Raw genomic sequence first — 27,417 nt, 5'->3', positions numbered from 1 at the left:
AAGAGGACACTGGACGGCTTCTCGCTGCGTTCAGCTGAGCCATCCATGTGTTTCAGTAGCTTTAAGAAGAAAGACCTCAAGAAAGCAGGAATCCCTGGCAGAGCTGGGAGGGTTTCGATAGAGGAAGTTCACTGTGGGTTCCAGAGGGGCCAAGACTCGGCCTGACACGCCTTGAGGTTCTTGGCAATCACTTTGAGCAGGTGCACAGCCACCACTCAGCCTGCCCGACTGGCAGCTCTCTGGCAGCTGAGACAAAGAGCTGAACTCGGGACCCCAGAACCCCGCGGGAGAGATGACACACGTCTTGATGAACCGGGTGGATTGAAGGCAGCGCGGAAGGCCCTCGTTACATTCTTGAGCGCCAGGAGAGGCCGCCGCCTGGGTTTCGGTTGTTCTTGGCCACCGTGCTGACCTGGGGCGCTGCTTCCTCCTTCACTCCTCTCCCCCGATCCTCCCCCACCTTCTTTTTAAAGAATGTTTAAAGGGTTTTGTCAGTGAATGATTTTATTCATGCAGCAGGCATGATGACAGTTCACCGAGCTCCATGGGCACTTACCTCTGTGTCTAATAAATCCGCAACAAAAATAAACACAAGGGGAGAGGGTTTGGGAAAGAGAGGAGGAGGGCTGGCCGCATGAAAGGAGCCTGTCACAGTGATTTACAAGGCCCCCCTCGGCAGGCAGACTCCGCCCGGCCCCTCCTGGCCACGTCTGCCCTGCAGAGGCGAGAGACCGATGTGACAGCATAAGCGGTCAGGTGCAGGCCAACTCCAGAGCACACCTGGATGGGGCAGGGAAGGAGGCAGGGAGCCCACTCAGTCCACTGCCCACCCCCATGCCCATCAGTGAGGCCAGGGCAAGACCAAAGAGGCCAAACCAGGCTGGTCTGAGCTACCTTCCCTTGGGGAGCCACACCCAGATTACAAATGGCTTTACCAGGATCCTGTTGCCCGTCCCAAACCACCCTTCTCCACCCAGGATTTTGGAGACAATCTGGGATTAGAGGCATATTCAGGTGAATTTAGCAAACACCTGTTGTTCCAGTGTTAATCACACTTCCAGGTGCACAAGGGGCCTATCTAAGACATTAACCCTCTCTTAGTGGGCCCAGCTTGGACACGCTTAGGACTGTATCTCCCATGAATCAGCTTCCTTGCCCGGAAAGAACGCCATCTTGCAGGGTGAGGGAAGGTGCAGGTATCGCAAAAGACTGGCTGCAATCCCTGACCCCACCCCCAAACTCACTGCATTATACAAGTTTCTCCATCAAGATTTCAGCACCTGCCACGTGCCCCCTCCTTCTCTGCCCCCACTTCTCTCATAGCACAAGGTTAGGCACAAAATGGTGTCAAAGAAGTGCTTGTCGACCTGCGTTGAGGCTGAGGCTGCTTGCAGCCATCCGAAACCCCATGCACTCTGCCTGCTGAGAGGCAGTGGCCCTGGCTTCCAACCCTGGCTGGCTTTGGGGCACTCTCTCCAGTCACTGCCGCCTCTCCAGGTTTCCCCTTCTACGACATGGAAGGGAGCTTGCTGGCTACCCTCCGCCTCAGGCTCTAGGTGTAGCCTCCGTTCTCAAAGCTGAGCCCCCAATGCAACAAAAGTCTTCCTGCCCCTGCCTCTCAAGCCATCCTACACTCACCAAGAGGGACTTGTCTCCTCCCAGCCACCACCCAATATCGCAGATCAAGGACCCACCGCCCACTGCCAAATATCATTTGTGCTAGACAAGATTCTTGTTTTAGGTGAAGGCCTCAGTAGGCATTGTCACTGCCAAGAATTCTCTGGAAGGAACATCCTCGGAGCCCTATCAGCACCTTTCCCCAAAGGGAGTAGGTGGGAAACTGACCATTGGCTACAAGGGTCTTTAGGTATGTATGGGTGCCAGAGCACCCTTGTTCCTCTTCGCAGCTTCCCCAAGGGACACTGACCCAGCACTGCTTCCCTTGGGTGCTGGGAATATTCTAGCAGGCAGCAAAGATATGTGTCTCTGCCTTCCCAGTTGTCTCGGAAAAGTGCTGGCAGCTCCAAGCCCTAAAAAGACAGTGAGTTACTTCATGACTGGGGGCTGTGGGTGAAACTGCCCCCACTCTGTTGCTGAGGACCAAACCTCTGGACCTCCAGGAAAGAGGCAAGCAGGTGGATATCGGGAGGACCCAAATCCAGCTGCCCCAACTGTGGGCCTTCGGGGAGCTCAGCGGAGAAAAAGGGACTGGGAACACACGCACTGAAAAACAGCCGGCGGGCATTCACGGTGGTGATTACAAAAGGCACCTTAAGAGGAGGAGGTGAGGGAGGAATGAACAGGTTAGACTGGAGAACAGGTGAGGCTAACTGAGGAGCCCTTGCAGGAAAGCTGATTCTAAACTCTCCTGCTGAGCACAATGGAGGCAGAGGGGAGCCGCTGCAGCAGGCTGGACAGAGGCTGCTGTCTCTGGGGCACAGACAGGTTGGGGCATGGCCTCTCCAAGCCGGACACTCAGCAAGGAGGGAGCAGCTAGGGCTTCAGAGAAGGGACAGTGACACAAAGGGCAACAACAACAGGAAGCCACTCAGGGCTTTCTACCTAGGTGGGATATTGAATGCATAGCAACCTTGAGAAATAGGTTTTTGCGCAAAGTGCATTTCAGCTCACTAACCCCGACACTTCCTGTGCCAGAAAGATTTCTTGCAAATATGCTGGGGGTCGCCCAGGCAGGAGAGACTGGGGAGGACCCACCCCAGCCTCGGGACAGGCTCTGTGGCAGACTCCCAGAGCCAGGGACTCTGCTAAGTCCCTGTTGATTTTCTGCTGAGTGGACAACCCCAGACCATGCTGACTAAGCACGATTTGTGTTGAGGGCACAGCTTCGTGCCCTCCAGTCCAGGCCTAGCCCAGGCCCAGCCCACGGGTGTGGCGCGAGGCGGGATGGGAGGAAGTTGAAAGGTCGTGCAAAGGGCAGCTGAACTCCAGACACTTCGTGACTGGAAGGAAGGCTCTGTGTCCTCGGGCCATTCTTTAGGACAGTTCTAGAACTGACCAGTCTGAGACACTGAAACCAGCCGAGTGGGTTTATGATGGATCTACTCAACCTAGTTTGAGGGCTCATGGCTCACAGCTTGAGACCTACTGGGTAATTTTCAGGTTAAGCTGTTACAGGAATAACTATCTCAATTTGTAAAAGGTAAGAATTCAAAAGAGAGAGCCGGTGTTAGGCATAGCAAGCTAAGTTGCCACCTGCAACACCTGCATCCCATATGAGCACCGGTTGGAGGCCTGACTGCTCCACTTCTGATCCAGCTCCCTGCTGTTGTACCTGGGAAAGCAGCAGAAGACAGCCCAAATCCTTGGGCCCCTGCCACCCACGTGGGAGACCCAGCTGGAGTTCCTTGCTCATGGTTTTGCCCTGGCCCAGCTCCAGCCATTGCAGCCATTTGGGGAGTGACCCAGTAGATGGAAGATAATCTGTCTTTCTATGTGTCACTCTACCCTTCAAATAAATAAATAAATCTTTTCTTATTCCTTATTTATTTTTCAATATTTTATTTTTAGAAGGAGAGAGAGAGTGCGCGCTTTCATCTGCTGGTTCACTCCCCCAAACTGTGCAACATCCAAGGCTGTGCCAGCTGAAGCTAGGATTCCAGTTTCTGCCCTGTCTCCGCCATGGGTGGCAGCGGCCCGAGTACTTGGGTCATCTTCCACTGCTTTCCCAGGTGCATATCAGCAGGGAGCTGGATTGGAAGTAGAGCAGCCAGGTCTCCATCTGGCACCCGTATGGGATGCCAGCATTGTAGGTAGTGGCTTAACCAACTACACCACAATGCCAGCCCCAATAAACCTTAAAAAAAGAATTCAAAGCAGAGACATAGGTAAGGTGCATAAGTGAGAGTGTGTTGAGGGTGAGCAACCCCACCTGAGACACGTGTCATGAGTGGGCCAGAGAGCTGCCTATAAGGACAGAGGGTGGGAAGAGCAACAATGAAGACAAGAAGTCAAGAGGCAGAAGGGCCGCTCCTGTGTGCAACAGCCCCTTTTGTGGGGGGATGGGGTGGCCCCTAATGAATAAACAAATAGCTCTGGGGTGGGGTTTAGTGTGTGTGAGGCTTTCTGGGAGCTGAACATCAGCTCCACATGGAGTTTAACTCTCACAAGGCCATCGCGGCTTCTGCTGCTTCCTGGTCCTGGACGAGACACAGGTGCATCATGGGAAAGTGGCATATTGGGTTGAAGTGTGAAGGGATGTCTCTGCAGTGCAGGGCTGCACAGAAATCGTGACAAGTCTTCCAGATCATTTATACCCACCTGATCATCCAGCCCATTTCCCCCATATCAAAGCCGGGGGGGGAGTGCAGACCACGAGTAAGCAACCTGACGGAAACAGTGACCCATGACCCAGACGCACTGTCAGACAAGCAGGCTTGGATGCTCTCTGAGTCTGCATCTGCCAGGAACTCTTTGCTCTCCAACAGAGAAGAGGCACATGCCCACGGTGGGAGCGAGGCAGGGAACCTGCCTTCCGAGCCTGCCGGTGTTGGGACACAGGGAGCAGCCTGGGCTGACAGCTCCACCACAGGCCCTTGTGCAGGAGCGGGGATGCCCGATGAAGACCCTTTTCAGGGAATGCGGCCCAGAGTTTGCCTCTCAACACAGCTCCTAAGCACAGGATGGGCCCAGGGAAAGACCACGGCCTCTTTCTGGTTCACACGCTGGGTAAAACCAGAAGAAACAGCTAATTGTACCGCCCCAGGGTGGGGTGCCGCAGCAGGTCCAGGTGCCTGGCACAGTGCTCTCCAAGCCTCCCAAAGAAGACCACTTCCTAGAGAAGAGGGCCGATGTCTCTACGTGATCAGCTTCTCAAAGCTGAGAAACAGTGGGACCAAACTTCAAAAAGCCGCAGGTGACTGGACCCTCACGTAGGACGCTGACCCCTCAGGGTCACCACCCTGGAAGCCACGGAACAAGAGCATGATTTCTTCAGCAAGGACTGCAGAGGGGTGACCACAGAAGCGAAGGCCAGAGTCCACGAAAAAGACACTGCACGCTGCGTGTTGGAGGTCACTGCATAGCCTGCCCCAGGCCCTGCACAGAAAGGCCTCCTAGTCCCCTTCCAGAGAAAACCCGTGGAGCTGGGCTCTGGATGCTGTCATATGTCTTGGGAACTGGGGAGCAATGGGCAAGCGTAGGGTTTGGTTGCAGATGAGACACACTGCCATAGAGGACATTCACAGTCTGTTCACAGTCAAAAGGCTCAGCCCTGTCCTCAAAAAAAAGTTAAAAAGAGGGTTAGCATATAATCGATTCCATGACCAGGTACATACACAGAGGAAATAAAATCAGTGTGTCACTAAACGTGCACTCCCACGTTTACTGCAGCACCATTCACAACAGCTACTACATGCATGCAAACTGAGTGTTCACAACGAATGCACGGATAAAGAAAATGTGGCGTATAGACACAATGGAACGTTACTCAGCCACGGGAGAGAAGGAAATCCTGTCATCTGTGACAACATGGATAAACCCGGAGGACACTCTAGTAAGTGAAATAAGCCAGGCACAGAAAGATAAATACCTCGTGATTGCATGTACGTGTGGAATCTGAAAAAGCTGAGCTCACATAAATAGACAGTAAAGTGGTGATTGCCAGAGGCAAGGGGAGGAGGGTGTGTGGCCGTGGGGGGCTGTTGGTAGAACGGTACAGAATTTTATTTAGACAGGAGGAATACGTTTCAGATTTACTGTCCAACACATTGACTCCAGCTAATAATGCACTGAACACTTGAAAATTTGAGAGTAGATTTTAAGTATTCTCAGCACCAAAGTATGAAGGGTAATAATACATAGTTTGATTTAGCCATTCCATAATGTATACGTACTTGAACACACCATGTTGGGCCGGTGGTGTGGTATAACCAGTTAGGCCGCCACCTGCAATGTTGGCATCCCATATTGGTGCCAGTTCGAGTCCTGGCTGCTCTACTTCCAATCCTGCTCCCTGTTAATGTGCCTGGGAATGCAACAGAAGAGTACCCAAGAGCTTGGTCCCTTGCTACCCACATGGAAGACCCAGAGGAAGCTCTGGGCTCCTGGGTTTGGTCTGGTCCAACCCTGGCCATTGCAGCTATCTGGGGAGTGAACCAGTGGATGGCAGATATATTTTTCTCTCTAATTTTGCATTTCAAATAAATAAGTTGTTAAAAAATGAAACATCATGTTGTATACAATATATACAATTTTAGTCAGTTAAAACTTTTTTTAACAAAAAAGCCCAGCTTGGCCTCTGTTGTTTTCATTACTATTTTTAAAAATGTATTTATTTGAAAGGGAGGGAGGGAGGAAGGGGGAGTAAGAGAGAGAGAGAGAGAGAGAGAGAGAGAGAATCTCCCATCAGTTCATTCACTCCCGAAACGCCTCCAGGACTTAATCCAAGCTGAAGCCAGGAGCTCAGAACTTGGCCCAATATCCCATGTGAGCGATACTCAAGTGCTTGGGCTATCATATACTGCCTCCCAGGGTGAGCATTAGGGAGACTGGATCAGAAGCACAGCCAAGACTCAAACGAGGCACTCCAATATGGCGCAAATGCCAAAAGCCCACCTCTGGCCCTTCTCCCTGTCACCATGCCAACCTCATGCAGATCTGAAGCTGGAAGACAAGCCAAAGGCTTATAGGAGAAGTTAACCATGGACTGGGACTTGCAATACAGTGGGAAAGATAACCCAAATTCTTAAACTTGCCAGTAAGTTACCATCAACCCTAAGGCAATACCAAAACCAAAGAGGACAGCCCAAGGAGCAGGAGCTGATGTCAGAGACAGGATGTGGCCCCTAGCATCAGGGAACACCAGCATGGGCATCTGCACACCTGTATCTGTGGGGTGGCAGTCACCACCACACAACTCAGAGGACACCAGGAGAGCCCAGGGCAAGAGACCAAAGTCCCACCGCCTTGGGACGCAAGCATCCAAAGGCATGGCCTGTCGGGGGTGGGATAACAGCGCAACAGTTCCCACCTTGCTTTCTCTAGGCACGGTTACCCTCTGTGGCCCAGCCCAACACCACGTGGCAGGCAGATCATAACCGTGCACAGTGGGGTGGGCTGGAGGTGAGGGAGACAGCTTTCTACACGCTTGTTGTTAGAAACCTACCTTGCGGGCCGGCGCCGCGGCTCACTAGGCTAATCCTCTGCCTAGCGGTGCCGACACACCGGGTTCTAGTCCCGGTCGGGGCGCCGGATTCTGTCCCGGTTGCCCCTCTTCCAGTCCAGCTCTCTGCTGTGGCCAAGGAAGTGCAGTGGAGGATGGCCCAAGTGCTTGGGCCCTGCACCCCATGGGAGACCAGGAGAAGCACCTGGCTCCTGCCATCGGATCAGCGCGGTGCGCTGGCCGCAGGGTGCCGGCCGCGGCGGCCATTGGAGGGTGAACCAACGGCAAAAGGAAGACCTTTCTCTCTGTCTCTCACTGTCCACTCTGCCTGTCAAAAAAAAACAAACAAACAAAAAAAAGCAAAACAAAACAAAAACAAAAACAAAAACCTCCCTTGCATGGGTAGCAGGCGTTGTCTGCACAAACTGATTCTCCAAAGCCTGTGTCTGTGTTCACAGCACTTAAGAAGATGAGCTGCTTTCCTTCGGTTGCAAAGGGAATGGACGCACTACATGGGCAAGGTCAGCCGCCAGTTACTTTCCATCCGTCTGCGTTAATGGAGAGAAGCAGGCAGCCAGAGGGCTGAAAACAGGCGATCTTTCCTGTTTAACTCTTAAATACATGATGGGCTGGTTTTACAGAACTAGCTGCAGGTTTAGGTCTCCACTGCTAAGGTCGGCTGTTGGGATCCTCCAAGCCTGCAACTTAGCACCGTGGCCATGTAATTAACACCTGGCAGGTCCCGAATGGCAGGCAACCCTGTCCTGGAGGGCACTGCAGAGGGCCAGTGCCACAGACGACCCCAGGGGAAGACCAGGTCTCTGAGCCAGAATGCATGAGAATCTCACAATTAACAGAGGTGGGCATAGCCCTCCTTTCTGGTGGTTAGGGGACGACCTGTTTCTTGGTCTTATCAAAAGTGGGATGCCATTTTTAAATTTAAAATGACCCAGCGCTAGGCTGGTGCCGTGGCTCACTAGGCTAATCCTCCGCCTTGCGGCGCCGGCACACCGGGTTCTAGTCCTGGTCAGGGCGCCGGATTCTGTCCCCGTTGCCCCTCTTCCAGGCCAGCTCTCTGCTGTGGCCAGGGAGTGCAGTGGAGGATGGCCCAAGTGCTTGGGCCCTGCACCCCATGGGAGACCAGGGTAAGTACCTGGCTCCTGCCATCGGATCAGCGCAGTGCGCTGGTTGCAACGCGCCGGCCGTGGCGGCCATTGGAGGGTGAACCAATGGCAAAGGAAGACCTTTCTCTCTATTTCTCTCTCTCACTGTCCACTCTGCCTGTCAAAAAAAAAACAAAAACAAAAACAAAAACAAACAAACAAACAAAAAAGACCCAGCGCTGGCCGGTGCTGTGGCTCAATAGGCTAATCCTCTGCCTTGAGGCGCCGGCACACCGGGTTCTAGTCCCGGTTGCCCCTCTTCCAGGCCAGCTCTCTGCTGTGGCCAGGGAGTGCAGTGGAGGATGGCCCAAGTGCTTGGGCCCTGCACCCCATGGGAGACCAGGAGAAGCACCTGGCTCCTGGCTTCGGATCAGCGTGATGCGCCAGCTGCAGCGCGCCAGCCGCGGTGGCCATTGGAGAGTGAACCAACAGCAAAGGAAGACCTTTCTCTCTGTCTCTCTCTCACTGTCCAGTCTGTCAAAAAAAAAAAAAAAAATTAAAAAATGACCCAGCGTATCCAGCCAAGTAGTTCTCAGATCTTCTTTTGTTAAAAGTTGCAAAGCAGGGGCTGGCACTGTGGTGTAGAGGGTTAAAGCCAAGGCCTGCAGCACCAGCATCCCATATGGGTGCCAGTTCGTGTCCTGGATGCTCCACTTCCAATCCAGCTCCCTGCTAATGGCCTCGGAAGGCCAGTGCAAGATGGCCCAAGTGCTTGTATCTCTGCACCTGGATGTCTGGCTCCTGGCCTCGGCCTGGCCCAATGCTGGCTGTTGCGGCCATGTGGGAAGTAAACCAGCAGATGGAAGATCTCTCTCTCTCTCTTTCTCTCTCTCTCTCCCTCTCTGCAACTCTTTCACAATAAATAAAGAAATAATAAATGATTATCAGTGAGGGAGGAGGGTGGATAGGGTGGTGGCAAGGCATCTTTTTATGTAGTCTTGAGGCTTGGAGACTTAACTACATCTTCAAAGGCCCAAAACGTAAAGATGCTGCTGGTGGAGCTGCTCGGGGCAGGCTGTGGGGAGCACCCCAGGGGCCCCATCTGGACAGGAATGCCTGGGCCTGTTTCACAGATGGGAAAGTGAAGGCCCAGGAATCCGCCCAGCTCTGTAGGTCTCTGCACAGGGCTGCACTCAGCCAGTTTTAGTTACACTCCCTGGAAGAAACAAACACTCGGTCCTTTTGAAAGATTTATTTTTAATTAAAAAATAAAAGTTATCTTAACATATCTGCATTGCAGCTCAGGGATGGCAACTGTGTGGATGAAGCAAGAACGTCTTAGAATGGGTACAAAGGCACACGTGTCTTCAAACAAACCAACGTGATTCAGAAACATGGCTAACAGCTCCAAATTCCCTGCTCCCAACTCTTTCTGGCCCACTCACCCCAACCCTCCCACCCCCAAAACGCAGGAAAAAAAAAAAAAAAACAACCAAATCATTAAATTCTCTTTTAAAACTACAGAAGTAAGTGCTGAGTCAGCAAGGAGCCTGGGCCACTGCCCAAGGGCTCACAACCCTCTCTGCCTTGATGGCTGCCCAGGGGCCAGCAGGGGGAGGACAGCAGCTGTCCCCTGCGTGCCAGGAGGGGCTTCCCGGGCCCACAGCAGTTGCCCCTGCCCAGGGCAGGCAGCCGCAAGGTGCTGTCCCCCTTCATCGAGGGCATCGTGGCTAAGGCTGCCTTTCAGGAAGAAAGTGGCCCAAGGCCAGCGAGTCTCCTTCAAACGCTTGCACTGACGACACCAGAGGACTTCGAGAGGGAGGGAGGCGGGGAGAAAGGTGCACCTGTTCCTTCCCAGCTCCCCAGGCCGCTGGAAGCTTTTCTCTCCCTGTTCTCCCTGCCCTCTCGCCTTTCCCTTCTTCCCTGTCTCCCCCTGCCCCCTAAGACTTTTCTTTTAGCTTAACGGTGGGGGTTCCAAAGAGACTACTGGCACCTCCTGGGGCTGGCCTGGCCGCTCTGCCACCTCCAAGGGGACACTGCAGGCTTCGGGTTCCCGCGCCTCGCAGGGCTCCTCCTGTGCCTGCGAGGGCTCCACAGGCTCCTGGCTCTGGGCCTGGCTGTTTAGCTTCTCCTCAGCCTCAATTTCTTCCGACGTGGGGATGGAGTTCTTCTTGGGACGACCTTTAGGTTTTGTGGGGGCTTCCTGCCCACCTTTAAGAACCTGAGTGAGAAAAACAACCGTTACTAAACCTGAGAAGTAACTCCTCCCTCCACCCTGCTCACGAAAGCATCTAAAGGATCAATTCCTTAAAAGAGTCACGGGTTTTGGCAAAATATTTGGTGGGATTTAAAAATGTTTGTGGAAAATTATTAAAAGGTAAGTTTAGTTTCGTGCAAGAAATTTGGAATCCACTGCATACAAAGGAGTCTTCAAAAATTTCATGGAAATGCATATTATGAAAAAACTATGCATGAATTTCAAAAACATTTTTACAGCAAAATGAACATCTTTCAATTCAATTTTCCATGAGCTTTTTGAAGTCCTCTCATATTCATCAACCATCACCTCTGGTCTACAAAGATGGCTTCATTTTTTAAATGTTCAGTGAACTCTTAGTCAATATTGTATATTCTGGCATTTAATAAAAAGATCATAAGACATAAAAAATCAATTTCAATAATAAAGAAATAAAAAAAGGAAATGTTAATGCAACCAATATCGGGTTGACAAATTCAAAGGGCAACAGCAGTTGTAGCAAGCAGGAAAATGAACACACACTGTAGAGGGAAAACTGTAACTGTTCAACCTTTACAAGAAAACCTGAGAATACAAGCCCAAAGCCTTAAAAATGTGCATACCCTTTTTTCACGGAAAATGTCTTGGCTAAACTCAAAGTGTCTTTCAAGACTGAGACCAAGACTGATCTGTAAAAATATTCAACACAGGCGTTGGCGCTGTGGTGCAGCAGGGTAAATGGATTAAGAGCTGGCTAAGTTCCAGCTGCTCTGTTTCCTATCCAGCTTCCTGCTAAGGTACCTGGGAAGGCCTCAGAAGACGGCCCGTGTTCTCAGGCCCTGGCTACCCCTATTGGAGGCCTAGATGGAGTTCCTGGTTCCTGGTTTCCGCCTGGCCCACACCTGGTTGTTGCAGTCAGTTGGGGAGTGAACCAGTGGATGAAAGGTCTTATCTCGATCTCTGTGTGTGTGTGTGTGTGTATGCGCGCGCGCGCGCATGTGTCTCTGTCTCTCATTTTCTGTCATCTGTTCAAACAAATAAATCTTTAAGAAATATTCATTACAACATTGAATATAAAAGCAAAAACTGGGGAGGGAAATGGTCCAAAGTTTCTTCTTTTTTTTTTTTTTTTTAAGATTTTATTTATTTATTTGACGGGTAGAATTACAGACAGTGTGAGAGAGAGACAGAGAGAAAGGTCTTCCTTCCACTGGTTCACTCCCTAAATGGCCGCCACGGCCGGAGTTGCGCCAATCTGAAGCCAGGAGCCAGGTGCTTCCTCCTGGTCTCCCATGCGGGTGCAGGGCCCAAGCACCTGGGCCATCCTCCACTGCCTTCCGGGGCCACAGCAGAGAGCTGGTCTGGAAGAGAAGCAACCGGGACTAGAACTGGCACCCATATGGGATGCCGGCACTGCAGGCAGAGGTTAACCTAGTGTGCCACAGCGCCAGCCCCCAAAGTTTCAACTGTGTAATGCAGTAGGTAACTATGGTATATCCCAAAGAGAGAAGGCTTGATGGCCATTACAATTATTATATAGGAGAATGTTTAGTGACATGGCAAATGCTGTGCACATATTTTTGTGAAAAACAGGTTATTAAAAGGCATAATGGGGACGGCGTTGTGGCTCAGTAGGCTAATCCTCCGCCTTGCGGCATCGGCACACCGGGTTCTAGTCCCGGTTGGGGCTCCGGATTCTGTCCCGGTTGCCCCTCTTCCAGGCCAGCTCTCTACTGTGGCCAGGGAGTGCAGTGGAGGATGGCCCAAGTGCTTGGGCCCTGCACCCCAGGGGAGACCAGGAGAAGCACCTGGCTCCTGCCTTTGGATAGGCACAGCCATTGGAGGATGAACCAACAGCAAAGGAAGACCTTTCTCTCTGTCTCTCTCTCTCACTGTCCACTCTGTCTGTCACACACACACACACACACACACACACACACAAAGACATAATGGGAGCCGGCGCTGTGGCATAGAGGGTAACTCTGCCGCTTGCAGTGCTAGCATGCCATATGGGCGCCAGTTCGAGTCCCGGCTGCTCCACTTCCTGTCCAGCTCTCTGCTATGGCCTGGGAAAGCAGTAGAAGATGGCCCAAGTCCTTGGGCCCCTGCACTCACGTGGGAAACTTGGAGGAAGCTCCTGGCTCCTGGCTTTGGATCGGTGCAGCTCTGGCCATTGCCACCAAGTGGGGAGTGAACCAGCAGATGGAAGACTTCTCCCTCTCTCTCCCCTGCCTCCCTCCCTCCCTCACTTCCTCTCCTTCTCTCTCTGTGTAACTCTTTCAAATAAATAAATAAATCTAAAAAACTAAAAAAGGCATAATGTAATTTGGCACTGAAGCAATCTTTTATACCGACTCATTTGTAGTATCAAGATCATAGATGTTTTAAAGTCTGTTTCTATGTTTTGTTCTATATTTTCTAAGTTTTCAACAATTATCATGTGTGTATATATATATATATTTCTGTCATCAGTAAAAAGTTGCCATAAAACCAGTCTTATACTGCTCAAAGAAGTAGGAATGTTCTAGCTTTGAACTAAGGTCCATTTCAACTTTGCCACTATCAGCTTTGTTTAGGGGAAAGTTCTGTGAACACACTGAGACTCAGTTTCCCAACCTGAAAAATGGGGATGGTACTAACTTATCTCACAGGTGGAGGAGAGAGTGACCAACAGATGTGTGTACATAAGGGCTAGAACTTTCCTGACAGATTTCCTCTGCTCAGGACATGTCTCTCCACCCGGCTGACTGGTCCTGGAAGCTGTCCCTCACCCCTAGTCTGAATCAAATGCCCTCTGCACATGCCCCCCCTCAGAGCTGTCACTGCATGTGTATTTACCTGCCTCTCCCACTCAGTCCCTGTACACACAGGCATTTGACAACTTGTGCTAAATGAACAAACCTTTCCATAGAGTGGCAGATACCAAGCGGTCTTGGATGACCTCAAAGGACTTGCACTTTTACTATCCCAATGTGTGACCTGCCCAAGAATCCCGGGAGCTAGGCAGGGGGATAACTTTTAAAATACTTATATTTTGCTCTGGAGTGTCATACACACTGTTCCATTGGCTCTGAACACTGGCCCGGTGCAGCTGTCGATTTTTCTAGGCAGCTGGTGAGAGGGGCTTTGGGAGGCCTTGTATTAGCACAGGTAATCAGGGTGGCAGGTGTTTCTGCTGCTCACACACCTGACTTGATACTGTCTTCTCCATCTGCACATAAGCTCCGGGAAAGCAGATCCTGCCTCTCTCCTTTCTCCTGTGCTCCAAGCATGTAACTCCCAACTATGCATCCACCGAATACTGATCAACGACCTATTCTTCCTTCCAGGGCAGCAGCCGACACGCAGGTGATAAATTTTAAGAATGAATGTACTGGCCGGCGCCGCGGCTCACTAGGCTAATCCTCCGCCTTGTGGCGCCGGCACACCGGGTTCTAGTCCCAGTCAGGGTGCCAGATTCTGTCCCGGTTGCCCCTCTTCCAGGCCAGCTCTCTGCTGTGGCCAGGGAAGGCAGTGGAGGATGGCCCAGGTGCTTGGGCCCTGCACCCCATGGGAGACCGGGATAAGCACCTGGCTCCTGCCTTCGGATCAGCGCGATGTGCAGGCCGCAGCGCGCCAGCCATGGCGGCCATTGGAGGGTGAACCAACGGCAAAGGAAGACCTTTCTCTCTACCTCTCTCTCTCATTGTCCACTCTGCCTGTCAAAAAAAAATTAAAAAAAAAAAAAAGAATGAATGCACTAACTGATCAAAACACAAGTTCTAGGCTGGCGCTGCAGCATATCTTGCAATGCCAGCATCCCATATGAGCACTGGTTCAAGTCCTGCCTGCTCCACTTCTGATCCAGCTTCCTGCACCTGGTAGTAGAAGACGGCCCAGGTGCTTGGGTTCCTGCCACTCACGTGGGAGACCCAGATGGAGCTGCAAGCTCCTGGCCATTGCAACCATTTGGGCAGTGAACCAGCAGGTAGATGATCTTTCTCTCTCTCTGTCTCACCTTTTCTCTCTGTAACTTTGCCTTTCAAATAAACAAACAGGTTGATCTTAAAAAGTCCTTTTTAAAAACTGCTTTGAGATATCCACGTAGCACCTAGTTCATCGATGTAAAATGCACGGGCTAAAGATTTTAGCATAGTTGCAGAGCTGTGCAACTGTCACCACAATGCAATTTTAAAACATTCTCATGGCCTCCAAAAGAAATCCCATACTCGTTAGCAGTCACCCCTTCTTTCTCTCCAACTTCTTCTTCCCCCCACCTCTGATCAGCCCTCTCTCTGGTCGTCTCACACAAACAGAACCACAGGATTCACGGACTTTGGTGACGGGCTTCTTTCTCTTAGAATAATGTTCTTGTGACTTACGCATGTTGTGGCATGTATCAGTAAACACTATGTCTGTTTATGCAGACACCGCATTGTACCGACTCTCACCCCTGTTGATGGCTGCTTGGGTCACTCCTACATATTGGCAGCTGTGAGGAATGCTGCTAATCAACACGGGTGCACAAATGTCTGTGCAAGACCCTCCTTTCAAGCCTTTTGGGTACAGACCCAGAAACGGGATAGTGGATCACACGGTAACCCGAACATGTTGAGGACTCAGCTTTATGAGTTACACTCTGACAGTGTATGCGGGTTCCAGTTCTCCACATCCTTGCCAGCGCCTGTTATTACGCCTTCTCGACTGCAGTCATCACCGCTGGCGTGCAGTGGCATCTCACCGTGCTCCTGGTTTGCATTTCCCTGGTGATAAATGGACTTTGACCTCTTTCCACATGTTGCCTAGCCAGGCGTGGATCTACTTTGGAGCAAGGTCTATTCATATACCTTGCTCATTTTTAAATGTGGTTGTCTTTCTGAGTATCTCTTATCCAAAACACTTGGGACCAGAAGTGTGGGGTTTTTTTGGAAAATTTACATATATAAATAAGGAGATACTTGGGGGACGGGACTCAAGTCTAAACATGAAATTCATTTACATTTTGTATACATGTTATACACACAGTCTGAAAGGTATTTTATGCAGTCTTTTTAGTGTACCTGTCATCTGACAGTGACTTGTCACATGAGCTCAGGGGTGCAACGTTCAAAATGTTGGGTTAATGCTCAAAAATGTTGAGGATTTTGGATCATTTCAGATTTCAGATTTTTGGATTAGGGATATACCACCTGTATTTAGTTGAAGGTTTCTTTAAATATTGTGATACGCGCCCCTTACCAGATAAAAGATTTGTACACATTTTCTTGCATTCTGTGCATCGTCTTTATACTTTTCCTTATGATGTCCTTCACAGCGCAAAACTGTCTCATTTTGATCAAGTCCAGCTTGTTCTTCCTTTTGTGCTTGTGCTTTGGGGATCACATCAAAGAACAGTTTGCCTAGTCCAGTGTCACGAATATTTACTCTCGTATTTTCTTCTAAGAGTTTTATAGTTATAGCTCTTCAGCGGAGGTGCAAAATTCATTTCTGTGTCTAGTATGAGGAACAGCATATACTCTCAATCAACGGCTCCTCTGGGCTGTGGATGGGCTCAATCAGCTTGAATTCACCCAAACAGCTAACACAGATGTGAAGGGGACTTTACCAAGGCACAGGCACTGACAGAAGCACCTGTGGGGAGACGACGTCCCCCTCCTCTTCCAGTCAGTTTCTGACTGTGACTGCCATGAGAGCGGGCTGTAGGGGGCCAAGATGGAATCCCCACGTTGAAAGCAGCCCCTCTCGGAATGAAAGAGGTTGCACAAAACAAGCTGTCCCGTGCAGTAAACAAGTCAGAAAAGGGCAGGCCTGGGGAAGCCACCTAATTGGCAAAAGCAAGACCAGCCCAGCAAGTACAGAACACCACCCACATGGCCTGGATAGACCCCACCTGGCTGTTTTCCCAAGATACCACAAAAAAAAAAAAAAAAAAAAAAAATCAGACCATTTTCTAAATGGAATAAAACATTCCAGTGCAAGCAATAATTAGGAGGTAACGACCCTCTTGGCTGCTTTCCCCATGGACTTCTGGCTCCCCACCTTCCAGCACACCTGAGACATGCAATAATTATCTCAAAACCACCCTATGCCGGAGCTTCTCATTAACATGCACCCTCTGGCCTCCTCCCAGGAGCCTTTTCCTCTCACGTCCCAGAGCCCATTGGGTGCCCTTGGGTCTAGAGAGGCCAGGGGACTCAGGTCTGCAAGGCTGCACACCACTCTCTGCTTTCCAGAAAACACCAAGCACCCGTCTACTTCTATTAACCATGCCGGCAGGAATTCAAGTGTCCTGTTGCTGCAGATGTCAAGATGGAGCCTCCTGCCTCCTTCCCAAGGTGCTGAGGTGGGGAACCAGCTCCCAGTGTCAGTGCAGGGCAAGCTTCTCCCTCCCTTCCAATCAGACAGGAAACTGAGCCGACAGGAAGGCTCTACCAGGGTCAAAGAGCAAACCAAAGGGCAGAGCAGAGATGTGAACACAAAACCCCTGGCTCTTCCCCTCTAACACCCTCACCAGTGTTTCAAGCTGGATAATGCGTGAGTGGGGTGTCCCAAATGCCACCATTCTCTCCATGTCTGGTATTTGTCTGCAATCACCCAACTTCCTAGGAGGCGCACGAGCTGGGGTGCTCCCCACTCCCACCATCTGTAGCTTTAGAGACCAGTGAGGGCCAGGTAACTGCAGACCATGGCCATGAAGCCCAGATAGAAGCTGGGCTTCTCCAGCACGAACCTCCTCCCATCACCACGTCACTCACCCCAGCCAAAGGGCTCAGTCTGAACGTGGGATGCTCTACTACATCCCACGCAGGGCCCCAAAGGCCCAGGCCCTGATGGGGAGACAGCTGGAGAGGGGGGAAGACAAAGGACAGACACCCAGGACTGCTGACTCCCAGAAACCTGCAGAATTCACTTTGGGTTTACTATCCCAGTCTCCAAAACTTTGGATTCTCTAAAGGCACAGAATAATAATAATGGAAAGGGTAATAATAATAATAATAATAATAACCATCATAGCGGCTAACATCTCTTGGCCAAGTCCTGTGTAGCAGTCACTGTTCATGTTTTACAGAGATCCAGTCTGTTAATGTTACACCCTGTAAGGTACAAGTGGGGCGCTTTACTGAAGTAACTGTCCAAGAGTACCTAGATGGTAACTAGTAACCACTTCATGAATACTGTCTACCTGGCGACTGTTAGTGTGAAAGATACTGAGGGTGCATGGCTGCGTGGCCCACGCAGACTCCGTGGCTGGGATGGGAAGGGTCTATCTCGTGAGAGAGCTGTGTTGTAGAGCTGAGAAGAACTGCAGGGTGAGGAGGCTCTGCAGCCTGTTGCAAAAACACCATGGATCCTCCCGGAGCTGACGCCAACAGCAGTGGACCAGAGGCTGGTGCCCCGTCTCATGTGCGAGGTCTAATTTACCCAACCTGCTACAGGTTACAGATGCTGACTGGTCAAAACTCGTCCGAGATGCTATCTTGGTTCTCACAGTGCTGTCTTGGCAGCTCTGGGAATAAGTCTGAGAATCAAGTGCTAATCTTTTTCCAGTTCCAATTAGGTTACTAGCCTTGAGACATCTTTATTGCCCAATTATCTTTTTCTTTTCCTCCGCAGTACCTGAAGAGATAGCTTGAAAGAGTTTTTACCAGGAAAACAAATGAAGCAATCAGGAGGGCAACAATGCCCTGCTGTTCTGAGGGACTCAGAATTCAGACTGGCAGCTGAACACAACCCCCTTGAAGGTTCTGCTCCGCCCACCTGGACCTACATAAGAGCCCCCAAGGGCTCCTGGACCCTCCCTGTGCCTGCAGTACCCTCCCCCACGTTGCCTGGGCTCATCTCGTTTGAGACATTTCAACCACTCTACGAGACATCTCATCCCCCAAGCCGTCTTCTCTGGGCTGACCCTGACCCCTGCAAAGCCTTCCACTATTGCCCTGAACACTTTGTAGAACTATAAGCTTTCAGGTCTGTCTCCTTTACGTGAGTGAGTTCCTTTCCAAAGCCTTTTTCTTTAACAGACAGGTTCCTATCTTGCCTCTGCGTCTCCACTGCTTAATGAAACTAAGTGGTCCCTGACTTACGGCTAACATGAACTGGATGCTTGGCACTGATGCCAAAGGGACCTGAATTCAGCTGGTCTGCAGACCCTCCTCTGAGGTCCATTTTGCTTTACATAGCGTTGATAACCTTCAATAAGCAGCCCACAGCTGTGCCAGTAGCACAGGGGCTGGTGAAAAACAAGTGATGTCAGAGGCAGAGGTGCACGCGTCCTCCTACGGGTCCTGGGCGGTTCTGGCAGAGACGGCAGGCTGTCAATTCGTTACTCATCTGACTCATGAGAAGATTGCTGATAACCGATTTGAACAATGCCTCTGCTGCTCGGGAGACATTGATTTTGATGACGATGATTGATGAGGAAGGAGGTGGGTGGTGGAACTTGCACAGAAAGCAGTGAATGGACTTGCCCAAAAGCAGCCAGGGAGGGGCAGGCCTGGGAATACGGCCCGGGCTGCTCCCTCCCCACTCTGGTTCTTTCTGAAACCAGTCCCCTGGAAGCTTCATGTGTGCCGCAGTGTTGCAGAGTCTCAGGATGTTAACCGAACTCTATTCTTCCTACAATTTCAATTTCTCCCTCCAACCCCCCTCACCTTCTCTTCTCGGAATCCTTGCAGGTTATAAATCTGCAACAGTGGCTAGACACCCCTTGGGATGCCTGCATCCCATATTGGAGTGCTTGGATCTGAGTCCCAGCTCCACTTGCCATTCCGGCTTCCTGGGATGCACATCCCAGGAGGTAGTAAGTGATGGCCCAAGAACCAACATGGGAGACCCAGATTGAGCTCCTGGCTCCTGGTTTTGGCTTGGCCCAGTCCTGGCTGTTGTGAGCATTTGGGGAGTGACCCAGCAGTTGGGAGACCTCTTCCTGTTTGTCTCTCTCTTTTCTTTTCAAATAGATTAATAACAGAAGTTTTGAAATATGCAATAAACACCCAGCACTTAGTTATTATATGGCCAATTCTGCTCTCCAAGACTTGTTTCTCCAACTAGCTCATAAATTCCACGGAGGCAGGGGTTATAGTTTACAGATCCTTTATCCCTAACCTGAAATACTTGAGACCAGAAGTGTTTCAGATGTCTGATTTTTTCAAACTTTGGAATATTTACCTACACTCGTATATAATGATAGATCCTGGTGACGGACTCAAGTCTGAACATGAAATTTATTTGTGTTTCTTATATTCATCATCTGAAGGTAACTTTACAGACTCCTTTCTGGGCACTTGCATTTTGACTGTGCTCCGTCCCATTAAGGTCTTGTGGTGTCCTGACAGCACTCAGCAAGCTTCAGATGTGGGAGTATTTCAGATTTTGGAAAACTGCAGTAATATGCCGGGTGCTCCAGGGGAGCCTGGGAGCTTGTTAACATGCATGTTCCCAGCCCTGTCGCAGGCCTCTGGAGTCATCTGCTGCCCAGGTGACCGCGCTGCCCCCGAAGGCTTGGGAACCCCTGCATTCGAGGATGCACAGCCAGCAGAACAGGTGCACCCTCCGTGTCATCAGAAACAAAGAATACTGCGCCTTCTATTCTTAGCTGTGGGTGGGTGGGTGGGGGAAGGAAGTGCTTTGCAGGGGCCAGCAGTTGGGGTTACAGCTGGCAAATGAGAAGCTTGAGGGCTTTGACTTTGGTTTCTAAAGAAAGTGAAAAAGAATCTCTCTCTGGGTAGGAATCCAGGGCAAGAGGTCAAAAGCTTATCCTACAGTTCAAACAGCCTCCCTCCTAGCCAAATCGTAGCAACCCTCCCAACCTCCTCCACGGCAGATGTCAAGGGGTGCTTCCTGCCTCATGGCACCCCTGCGGCGAGCCCCCTCCCCACGAGAGTACATGGTTACACTCGCTCTCCCCTTTCTCACCATTTTCTTCCATTTCATCCTGCGATTTTGATACCAAGTCTTCACCTGCAGCTGAGTGAGTCCCAGAGACTGTGCCAGGTCCAACCTACAGGATAAGACACAAGGGAGGATGAGGAAGATGGTAGACAGCAGTGGGGACTGAGTCGAGCTGACCTGCTCCTGGTAGTGGATCCCAAAGTCTGACTCTCCTCTGTTCAGTCAATTCAAGGGGATTTTCTTTCCTTCCAAGAAACCTATGGAGAAAACGCTGGAAAGTTAAGAAGCAAAGGCCCACGCCCAAGGAGCTCTGGGTAGTCCCATCCTGGAAACAGGAAAGACAAAGCTGCAGGGTCCTCATGTGAATACCACTCATCACCTCACAGCCACCCGAGTCCCACCTCCAGCAGGTAAGCCCCCCATGGCTCATCGTCCCTGGCCCCTTCAGAGCTGACCATCCCCCAGAGTTCCCACATTCTCACCTCTTCTCTGATCACATCCCATGTGTTATTTCTGCCTCCCTAATGTAACAGCAACAGTAGCTTATGTCTTAAGCTTCGTTTACAGCCATGAAAATGTTTCTCACATTGCTAAATCCAGAACCAGGGCTCAAAACTACTTTTTGATGGATCGATTCATTCCTTACAGCTGCCCTCAACTGTTTCAAGAATTCAAATGTTCCAAATAATTAAACGCCATAAAGACTCTGAAACAAACATTAGATCCACAGCCTTCCTGCTTCCTATGCCACTGTAATAACCGTTCTGAATCTCTCTCCAGCCTTCTGAAAAGTCCCCAAAGTCAAAGCCACTCCGGAGTGCAGTTGGGACTGCGCCAGCTTCTGTATTCCTTTCACAGCACTGTGAAGCAGGTATAATTATTCTCATCTCACAGATGACCAACTGGAGGCTCAAAAGATCTCAACAACTAGGGCCAGAGCCTGTCTGCTACCTGGTTCTGTAAATAAAGTTTTATTGCATCACAGACATAGTCATCTGTTTACATCGTTGTGCCTGGCTGCCAGAGACATCAGAGTTGAGTTGTTGTGAGAAACCACATGGCCCCAAAATACAGACCTACCTGGCCCTGAGCTGAAAAACTAATCTGATTCCTGGTAGAGGATCCTAGAGTTAGAGATGGAGGCAGTATTTGAACCCACTTAGCTCTTTCCAGTATAGGGGCTCAATCACTTTACCCACAATATTTTTGTACAAGTTGGATCTTTCAAAGGGGAATATTGGGGTCCAGTGTTGTGGTGCAGCAGGTTAAGCTGCTGTCTGCAATGCCGGCATCCCATATGAGCACCGGTTTGAGTCCCAGATGCTCCACTTCCTAACCAGCTCTCTGCTAAAGTACCTGGGAAAGCAGCAGAAGATGGTCCAAGTGCTTGGGCCCCTGCCACTGGTTTAGGAGACCTGGATGCAGATCCAGGCTCCTGGCTTCTGCCTAGCCCAGCCCTGGCTGGGAAATAAACTGGCAAATAGAAGATCACTTCTCTCACTCTCCCTCTCTCTCTCTCTCTCACTCTCACTCTCTCTCCCCTCTTTCTCCTCTGTAACTCTGGGAGGCTACATTTGGGGAGTAGCCAACACCCCATGAGGGGTGAATGCAATGAGAAAGGGAAGCCTGTAGCCAAGCTTCCAACCCCAGTCTCATAACTTCTGGCCTAAGTGGCTAAGCACCCCAGGTCTACCTGAGACCTCCTGGAAGGATCACCTCCTTGAGCCAGTATTAGCCATGTCCCTGCATCTCCAAGGCTGCTCAAGCAAGCCATGTGGACGTCCAACACCAGTACTTGAGGTCACACCTTGATGCAGCTTGGGCAGTGCCCAGTACTTTCTGAAGGTCCTCAGACTTCTGAGGAATGCCCACTTTGCAGATCTAAGGCCCATGGTCTCACGCAGCCCACAGAACCACAAGCCTGGGCCAGGGGCAGTCTGGGGTGCGAGTTCTCAGCAGCGACTTTCTCTGGGGAGCCCTGAGCATTAGGAAGGTCAGTGGGTGCCTGCGGACGCAGGGGCTAACTGTCGGCACTGGCAGGGGCAGCCGCCCCACTGTGCCCTCCTCCATCCAGAAGGAACAAGATAAAAACAGTCTTCCTTCAAGGGGCTTTGGGACCTGGCATAAATAAGCATTCACTTCTATCTGGTCATCCCTGCGCCAGGGCCACTGGAAGCTGACAGTTTTATTGAAAGCAATGAACACACTGAAGCCAACGAATTCCCCATGCCAACAGCACTTAGCTCTTTCCATTAACAAAGAATCAGTTCCCAAGCAGTCATTCATTAAGAACCAAGATCCAAGGGGGCCATGCCACAGACTTCTGGTCTCCCAGTTCTCTGGGGGCTTTGGCAGCCCTACAGGTCCTCCCTGGGTCCTGGCAGTGCTTCCCTGAGCCCGGGTCACCCGAGGCCATCAAGTGCATTAGTCAATGGAAGGCCCACAGCTCTGCCACTACATCAGCAAGCGGTGTTAGCTCACTTGGGAACCATGCCTCCTTGACTCACTCTGGCTATAGAAACACACTTCGCTGTCATCGGCATTCTCTCATTACCTGCCACCGTTACAAATTCTCACTTCCCTGCGTATTCGCTTAAATGGAGTCACCTAGGAAACTGGGCAAACAAACACAGAGGAGGAGGGCGCACTCATGGCCCTGGGCACGTAGGGAGGCAGGGAAGATGGGAAGAAGCGGCTTGAGGCAGCAGCTCGATGCCAGCCGGATGGATCCTCCTCCCCAGGCCAGTGAATCATCCCTGCGCAGGCCACCTGAGATGCCTGGGCAGGCAGCAGGGAGCCCCAGCAGGTTTATGAAGAAGTAACATTTCTGTAATAACAGTTTCTCTGACTTCTAAAGAACAGGCCTAAAATGGGACTGCTGCTGCTAAAACCGCTGTGACACACCACTACACAACTCAAGAAATGACACAGCCCACTCCTCCTGGCTGCACAAGTACGTGAGGCCCCCCATTACCTGTGGAGGGCATGCATCGAGACAGCCACCCACTGATGCCCCGCTCACAGGCCTGTCTCCACTGTCGCCACAAGGCACCCAAATGCCCATGTGCAAAAGAGAACTCCCTCCTCCTCCTCAGACCCACGCTGTCCCCTGCCTTCCAAAGTCAGTTCATGGAAACCCTGTTCAGTGGTGACCCAAAGCAGGAACCACAGAATTCCCAACTCCCCTCTCTCTTCCTCCTGCAATGTCGAATCTGCCTGTTCCAGTCTTCAACTCTGTTCTCCCACGTATTCTCTCCTCTTTGTTCCTGCTGTTCCACCTGCATTCAGGTTCACAGTGACTCTCCCTGCATTCTTGCCTCACTGGTTTCCCTGCCCCATTTCTTAGCTCTGGTAACAAAGTTATCGAGCCACCAAAGCCGTGATTCTAAAATGTAAATCTGCTCCTGTTGCTTATGGCTCTTAATAGCTGCTGGCTGCCTACATGGAACAGTCTGCAATCCTCCTTTTCTTTATTTATTGGAGAGGGAGAGAGACAAACAGAGCCTCCATCGGCTGGTTCACACCCCCAAATGCCCACAAAAGCTGGGGCTAGGCTAGGCTGCAGCTGGGAGCTCAATCTAAGTCTCCCACATGGCTGGCAGGGACCTGACTACTTAATCCATCACCTGCTGCCTCCCAGGGACTACATTAGCAGGAAGCTGGAGTCAGAAGCCGGGTAGGGGACTCTGGTCAAATGCCTGCCCCTTCCAAGCCTCCATTCTTCAGCCAGGCCCTTCCCACCTTTGCAACCTCATCTCTACCAGGTCCTGTCCACACCTTAACCTGGAGATGCCCCGCCCACAACCCCCCCCCCCCCCCGACAAGCTAGTGTACTCTCTATGTGCAGATTCCTCTGTGTGCAGTGCCCTGTCCCCAGAATCGAAGCTCTTCTTAAGTGTTACCTCCCCCGAGAAGGCTCTGTAGCCCCACCTGGCACACCAGGCACCATGCAGGCACAGGTCCCCAGCTCACCACCATCACAGTCACGACACATGGTCCTTCCCCATGACCTCCTTCAGAGCAGACTCTGGACCCATGCCCCCGCCACAATGGCCAGTCAGACCCTCAGCCAACAGCTGACGGTTTCCAGGTAACGGAATCATAGACAAATTCCCTGCTAGTGACTCAGATTCCCCTCTCGCTGCAAGTTTCACCCCCCGCCCCCTTCTCTTTGATGGCACAGGAGCCAAATATGATTCGGACAAGGCAGTGCACAAAATAAAAGGACCTGGAAAATCCCCCTAATAAATCCAATCCCACATTAGCTCAGCCACGTGCAGAGTGAGTTTGGAGTCATAAGACACACCTCTTGTCCATCTGCAGTTCGGACGGTAAATTAAAGAAAGGGGGCTCACGCCCCACCCCAACCTGATCTCAAAGGTGTTCAGAGAAAGGATTCTCGTCCTCCTCCTCCTCCAGGTCTGCCAAGTGGTCCCGGCTGAACCCACTAGGACGCCTGGCGTTTGCTTCCACAGCTGGATCCATCCAGCCCTTTCCAAGCAAGATTTTGGCCAGCAAAGGGATCCGGCTGGGAAACAGGTGGGTGGGGAGAGGATTCTGATGCTCAGGGTGAATGGCTTCAAGCTAACCTTGCCTTTGCCCATGGTACTGGAGTCCTGGAGTTAAAATACAGAGTGAGTCCAGCCACAGGCAGGCTCCTGGGTTCCGTTAAGTCAAGGAGAGGCCACTTGAACCCAGGAGGAGATTTGGGCACCACTGAAACCATCCTCGGTGTCTGCAGGTCCCCCAGTGAGAGCTGAGAAGGGCCTGTCCCGCGGGGAGCCCTCCCAGCGCCCTCACCTGTCTGGGGTGGACAAGTACTTCTGCTTCTGGAATTTCTTCTCGAGGCCCATGAGCTGCAGCTCCGTGAAGATGGTGCGGCTGCGGCGGGGCTTCTTCTGCCGCGGCGTGGGCTGCTCCGTCTCCGACTCGCTGCTGGCCAGAGCCTCGCCCCCCGGGGCCTCGGCACACGCAGCCTCGGCGGCTGGGCGGCGGGACAGCGCCTGGGCGATTCCAGGGGTGGCAGGGATCAGGTGGGAGACGACCGTGGGCTGTCGGGTGATCACCGAGAGGAGAGGGTATGCCCGAAGGGAAGGGGAGCCTGGAAGAGAAACGGGGAGGCAGGTCACTGCAAGGGGCTGGGGAAGGAGGCTCAGAGCCCCACGGGACACGTGGGGACAGTGGTTTGGGGCAGGACTTCCGGTTCCCATGGAGGGATAATGGAGGAAGGGGAAGCCGAGGTAACTGCAGGAAGCGGGGGAAGAAGTAACCCCTGCACAGCCCGGTGTCAAAAACAATGCAGGCTGCCGCCGCGGCTCACTAGGCTAATCCTCCACCTAGTGGTGCCGGCACACCAGGTTCTAGTCCCGGTTGGGGCGCCGGATTCTGTCCCGGTTGCCCCTTTTCCAGGCCAGCTCTCTGCTGTGGCCAGGGAGTGCAGTGGAGGATGGCCCAAGTGCTTGGACCCTGCACCCCATGGGAGACCAGGAGAAGCACCTGGCTCCTGCTTTCGGATCAGCGCAGTGCGCCGGCCGCAGCGCGCCAGCCGCGGCAGCCACTGGAGGGTGAACCAACGGCAAAAGGAAGACCTTTCTCTCTGTCTCTCTCTCTCAGTGTCCACTCTGCCTGTCAAAAAAACAAAACAAAACTAACAAAAAAAACCACAACAATGCAGACCCCGCAGCGTGGAAGAGGCTCCTGCAGGTCTCTGGTTCTAAGTGACTCCTTCCCCTCTCTACCTTCTGAATGCCTAAATACTCCTTGCAGAGATATGGGTCAATGAGAGCAAACAGAGGAAAAAGAAGTCTTCTGGAAAAGCTAGGATGCCATACTTTAGAGACTCCAAATAGATTTGTAACATGCAAACTTCCCGAGCACCAGTCTTTCTGCAAATACATTCTAGGAACGAGGAAGCCTCCGGAGTGGTCTATGGACCTTGGATGACGGCATTTGTCAGAGGTGGAAGGATGCTTAGTAGTTAATCCAACTCCCTTGTTGCAGAGATGTGCAAATGGTCCCTGGGGAAGGTTAACTGACTTGCCTAAGATCACACAGCTAGGAAAAAGCAGATTTGGGATCCAATGGAGCTCTACTGGCTTGGAGTCCACTGCTCTAAGCACCAAGTCTTGAGTCACATGCATATAACGTTTAGAAGGGGGAATGATGTATGCTAAACTGATCTTCTGTATATAAAGAGAATTGAAAATGAATCTTGATGTGAATGGAAAGGGAGAGGGAGTGGGAAAGGGGAGGGTTGCGGGTGGGAGGGACGTTACGGGGGGGAAGCCATTGTAATCCATAAGCTGTACTTTGGAAATTTATATTCATTAAATAAAAGTTAAAAAAAAAAGAAGGGGAAATGGATTTTAATTCACGTGAAAACTCAGATCCACTTTGTAAATTCTTTTCAGAGGCACAGACATGAGAGAAAGAGGAAGAGTATGTGATCTCCAAATGAGCACAAGGACTGGGGCTAGGCCGGGGCAGACCCTGGGACCTGGAAACTCCATCCAGACCTCCTACATGGGTGGCAGGGACTCCGTCCCGTGAGACACCACTGCTGCCTCAGCAGGAAGCAGGATGTGGAACAAGGACTTGAACCCAGGTACTCCAACGTGGGACACAGGCATCTTCACCACTAGGGAACAGCCTCAGGTCCTATCTGCCTGGCTGGCCGCAGCACCGTTGTCTAGCGGGCTTGCGGGCTGGTCAGAGCTTGGCTGAGGCTGGTTACCAAACTGTCCCAGACATGCGGGAGGATGGGGTATGGTCACACATGTACTTGTCATGTGCCATTCCTTCTTGAGGAATGTCCAGACGTGTGCTTTTCCAATCAACAGTCTGAGAAGTGTTAGAGTTGAAGTAAAACAGCTGTTTCCTTATTGAATAGCTGAGGTGAAGCGTGTATTGATTGTTACATGTGAAAATCATTTTGTCTTTCTGTAGCTAATTTCGAAGAACACTTCAAGCTCTTATATGAGGGTACTTCCCAAGTTATGTGGGAAACGTGTACTATGGGGATTGGTGCTGTGGCACAGTGGGCTAAGCATCTACCCATGGCACTGGTTCATGTCCCAGCTGCTCCTCTT

General features: G+C 51.3%; 1 protein-coding gene across 1 annotated transcript in view; it reads right to left on the bottom strand.

The window, feature by feature from the left end:
- Positions 1-9,460: 9,460 nt before the first annotated feature.
- Positions 9,461-27,417, bottom strand: part of BARX2 (BARX homeobox 2) — a 79,451-nt gene continuing 61,494 nt past the window's right edge. Inside the window, exons 2-4 of the mRNA XM_008259259.5 lie at positions 25,130-25,430; positions 20,354-20,438; positions 9,461-10,444 (exon numbers count right to left, since the gene is read on the bottom strand). Of these exons, the coding sequence (XP_008257481.3) occupies positions 10,178-10,444; positions 20,354-20,438; positions 25,130-25,430 (653 nt within the window). The 3' untranslated portion in view covers positions 9,461-10,177. The remainder of the gene's footprint in view (positions 10,445-20,353; positions 20,439-25,129; positions 25,431-27,417) is intronic.

The sequence above is a fragment of the Oryctolagus cuniculus genome, chromosome 1 (genome assembly GCF_051225735.1).
Source record: "Oryctolagus cuniculus isolate XC-2025 breed Fujian yellow rabbit chromosome 1, ASM5122573v1, whole genome shotgun sequence".
Lineage (NCBI taxonomy): Eukaryota > Metazoa > Chordata > Mammalia > Lagomorpha > Leporidae > Oryctolagus > Oryctolagus cuniculus.
Note: the sequence above shows the minus strand (reverse complement) of the source record. Positions and strands in the feature narration are given on the sequence as shown.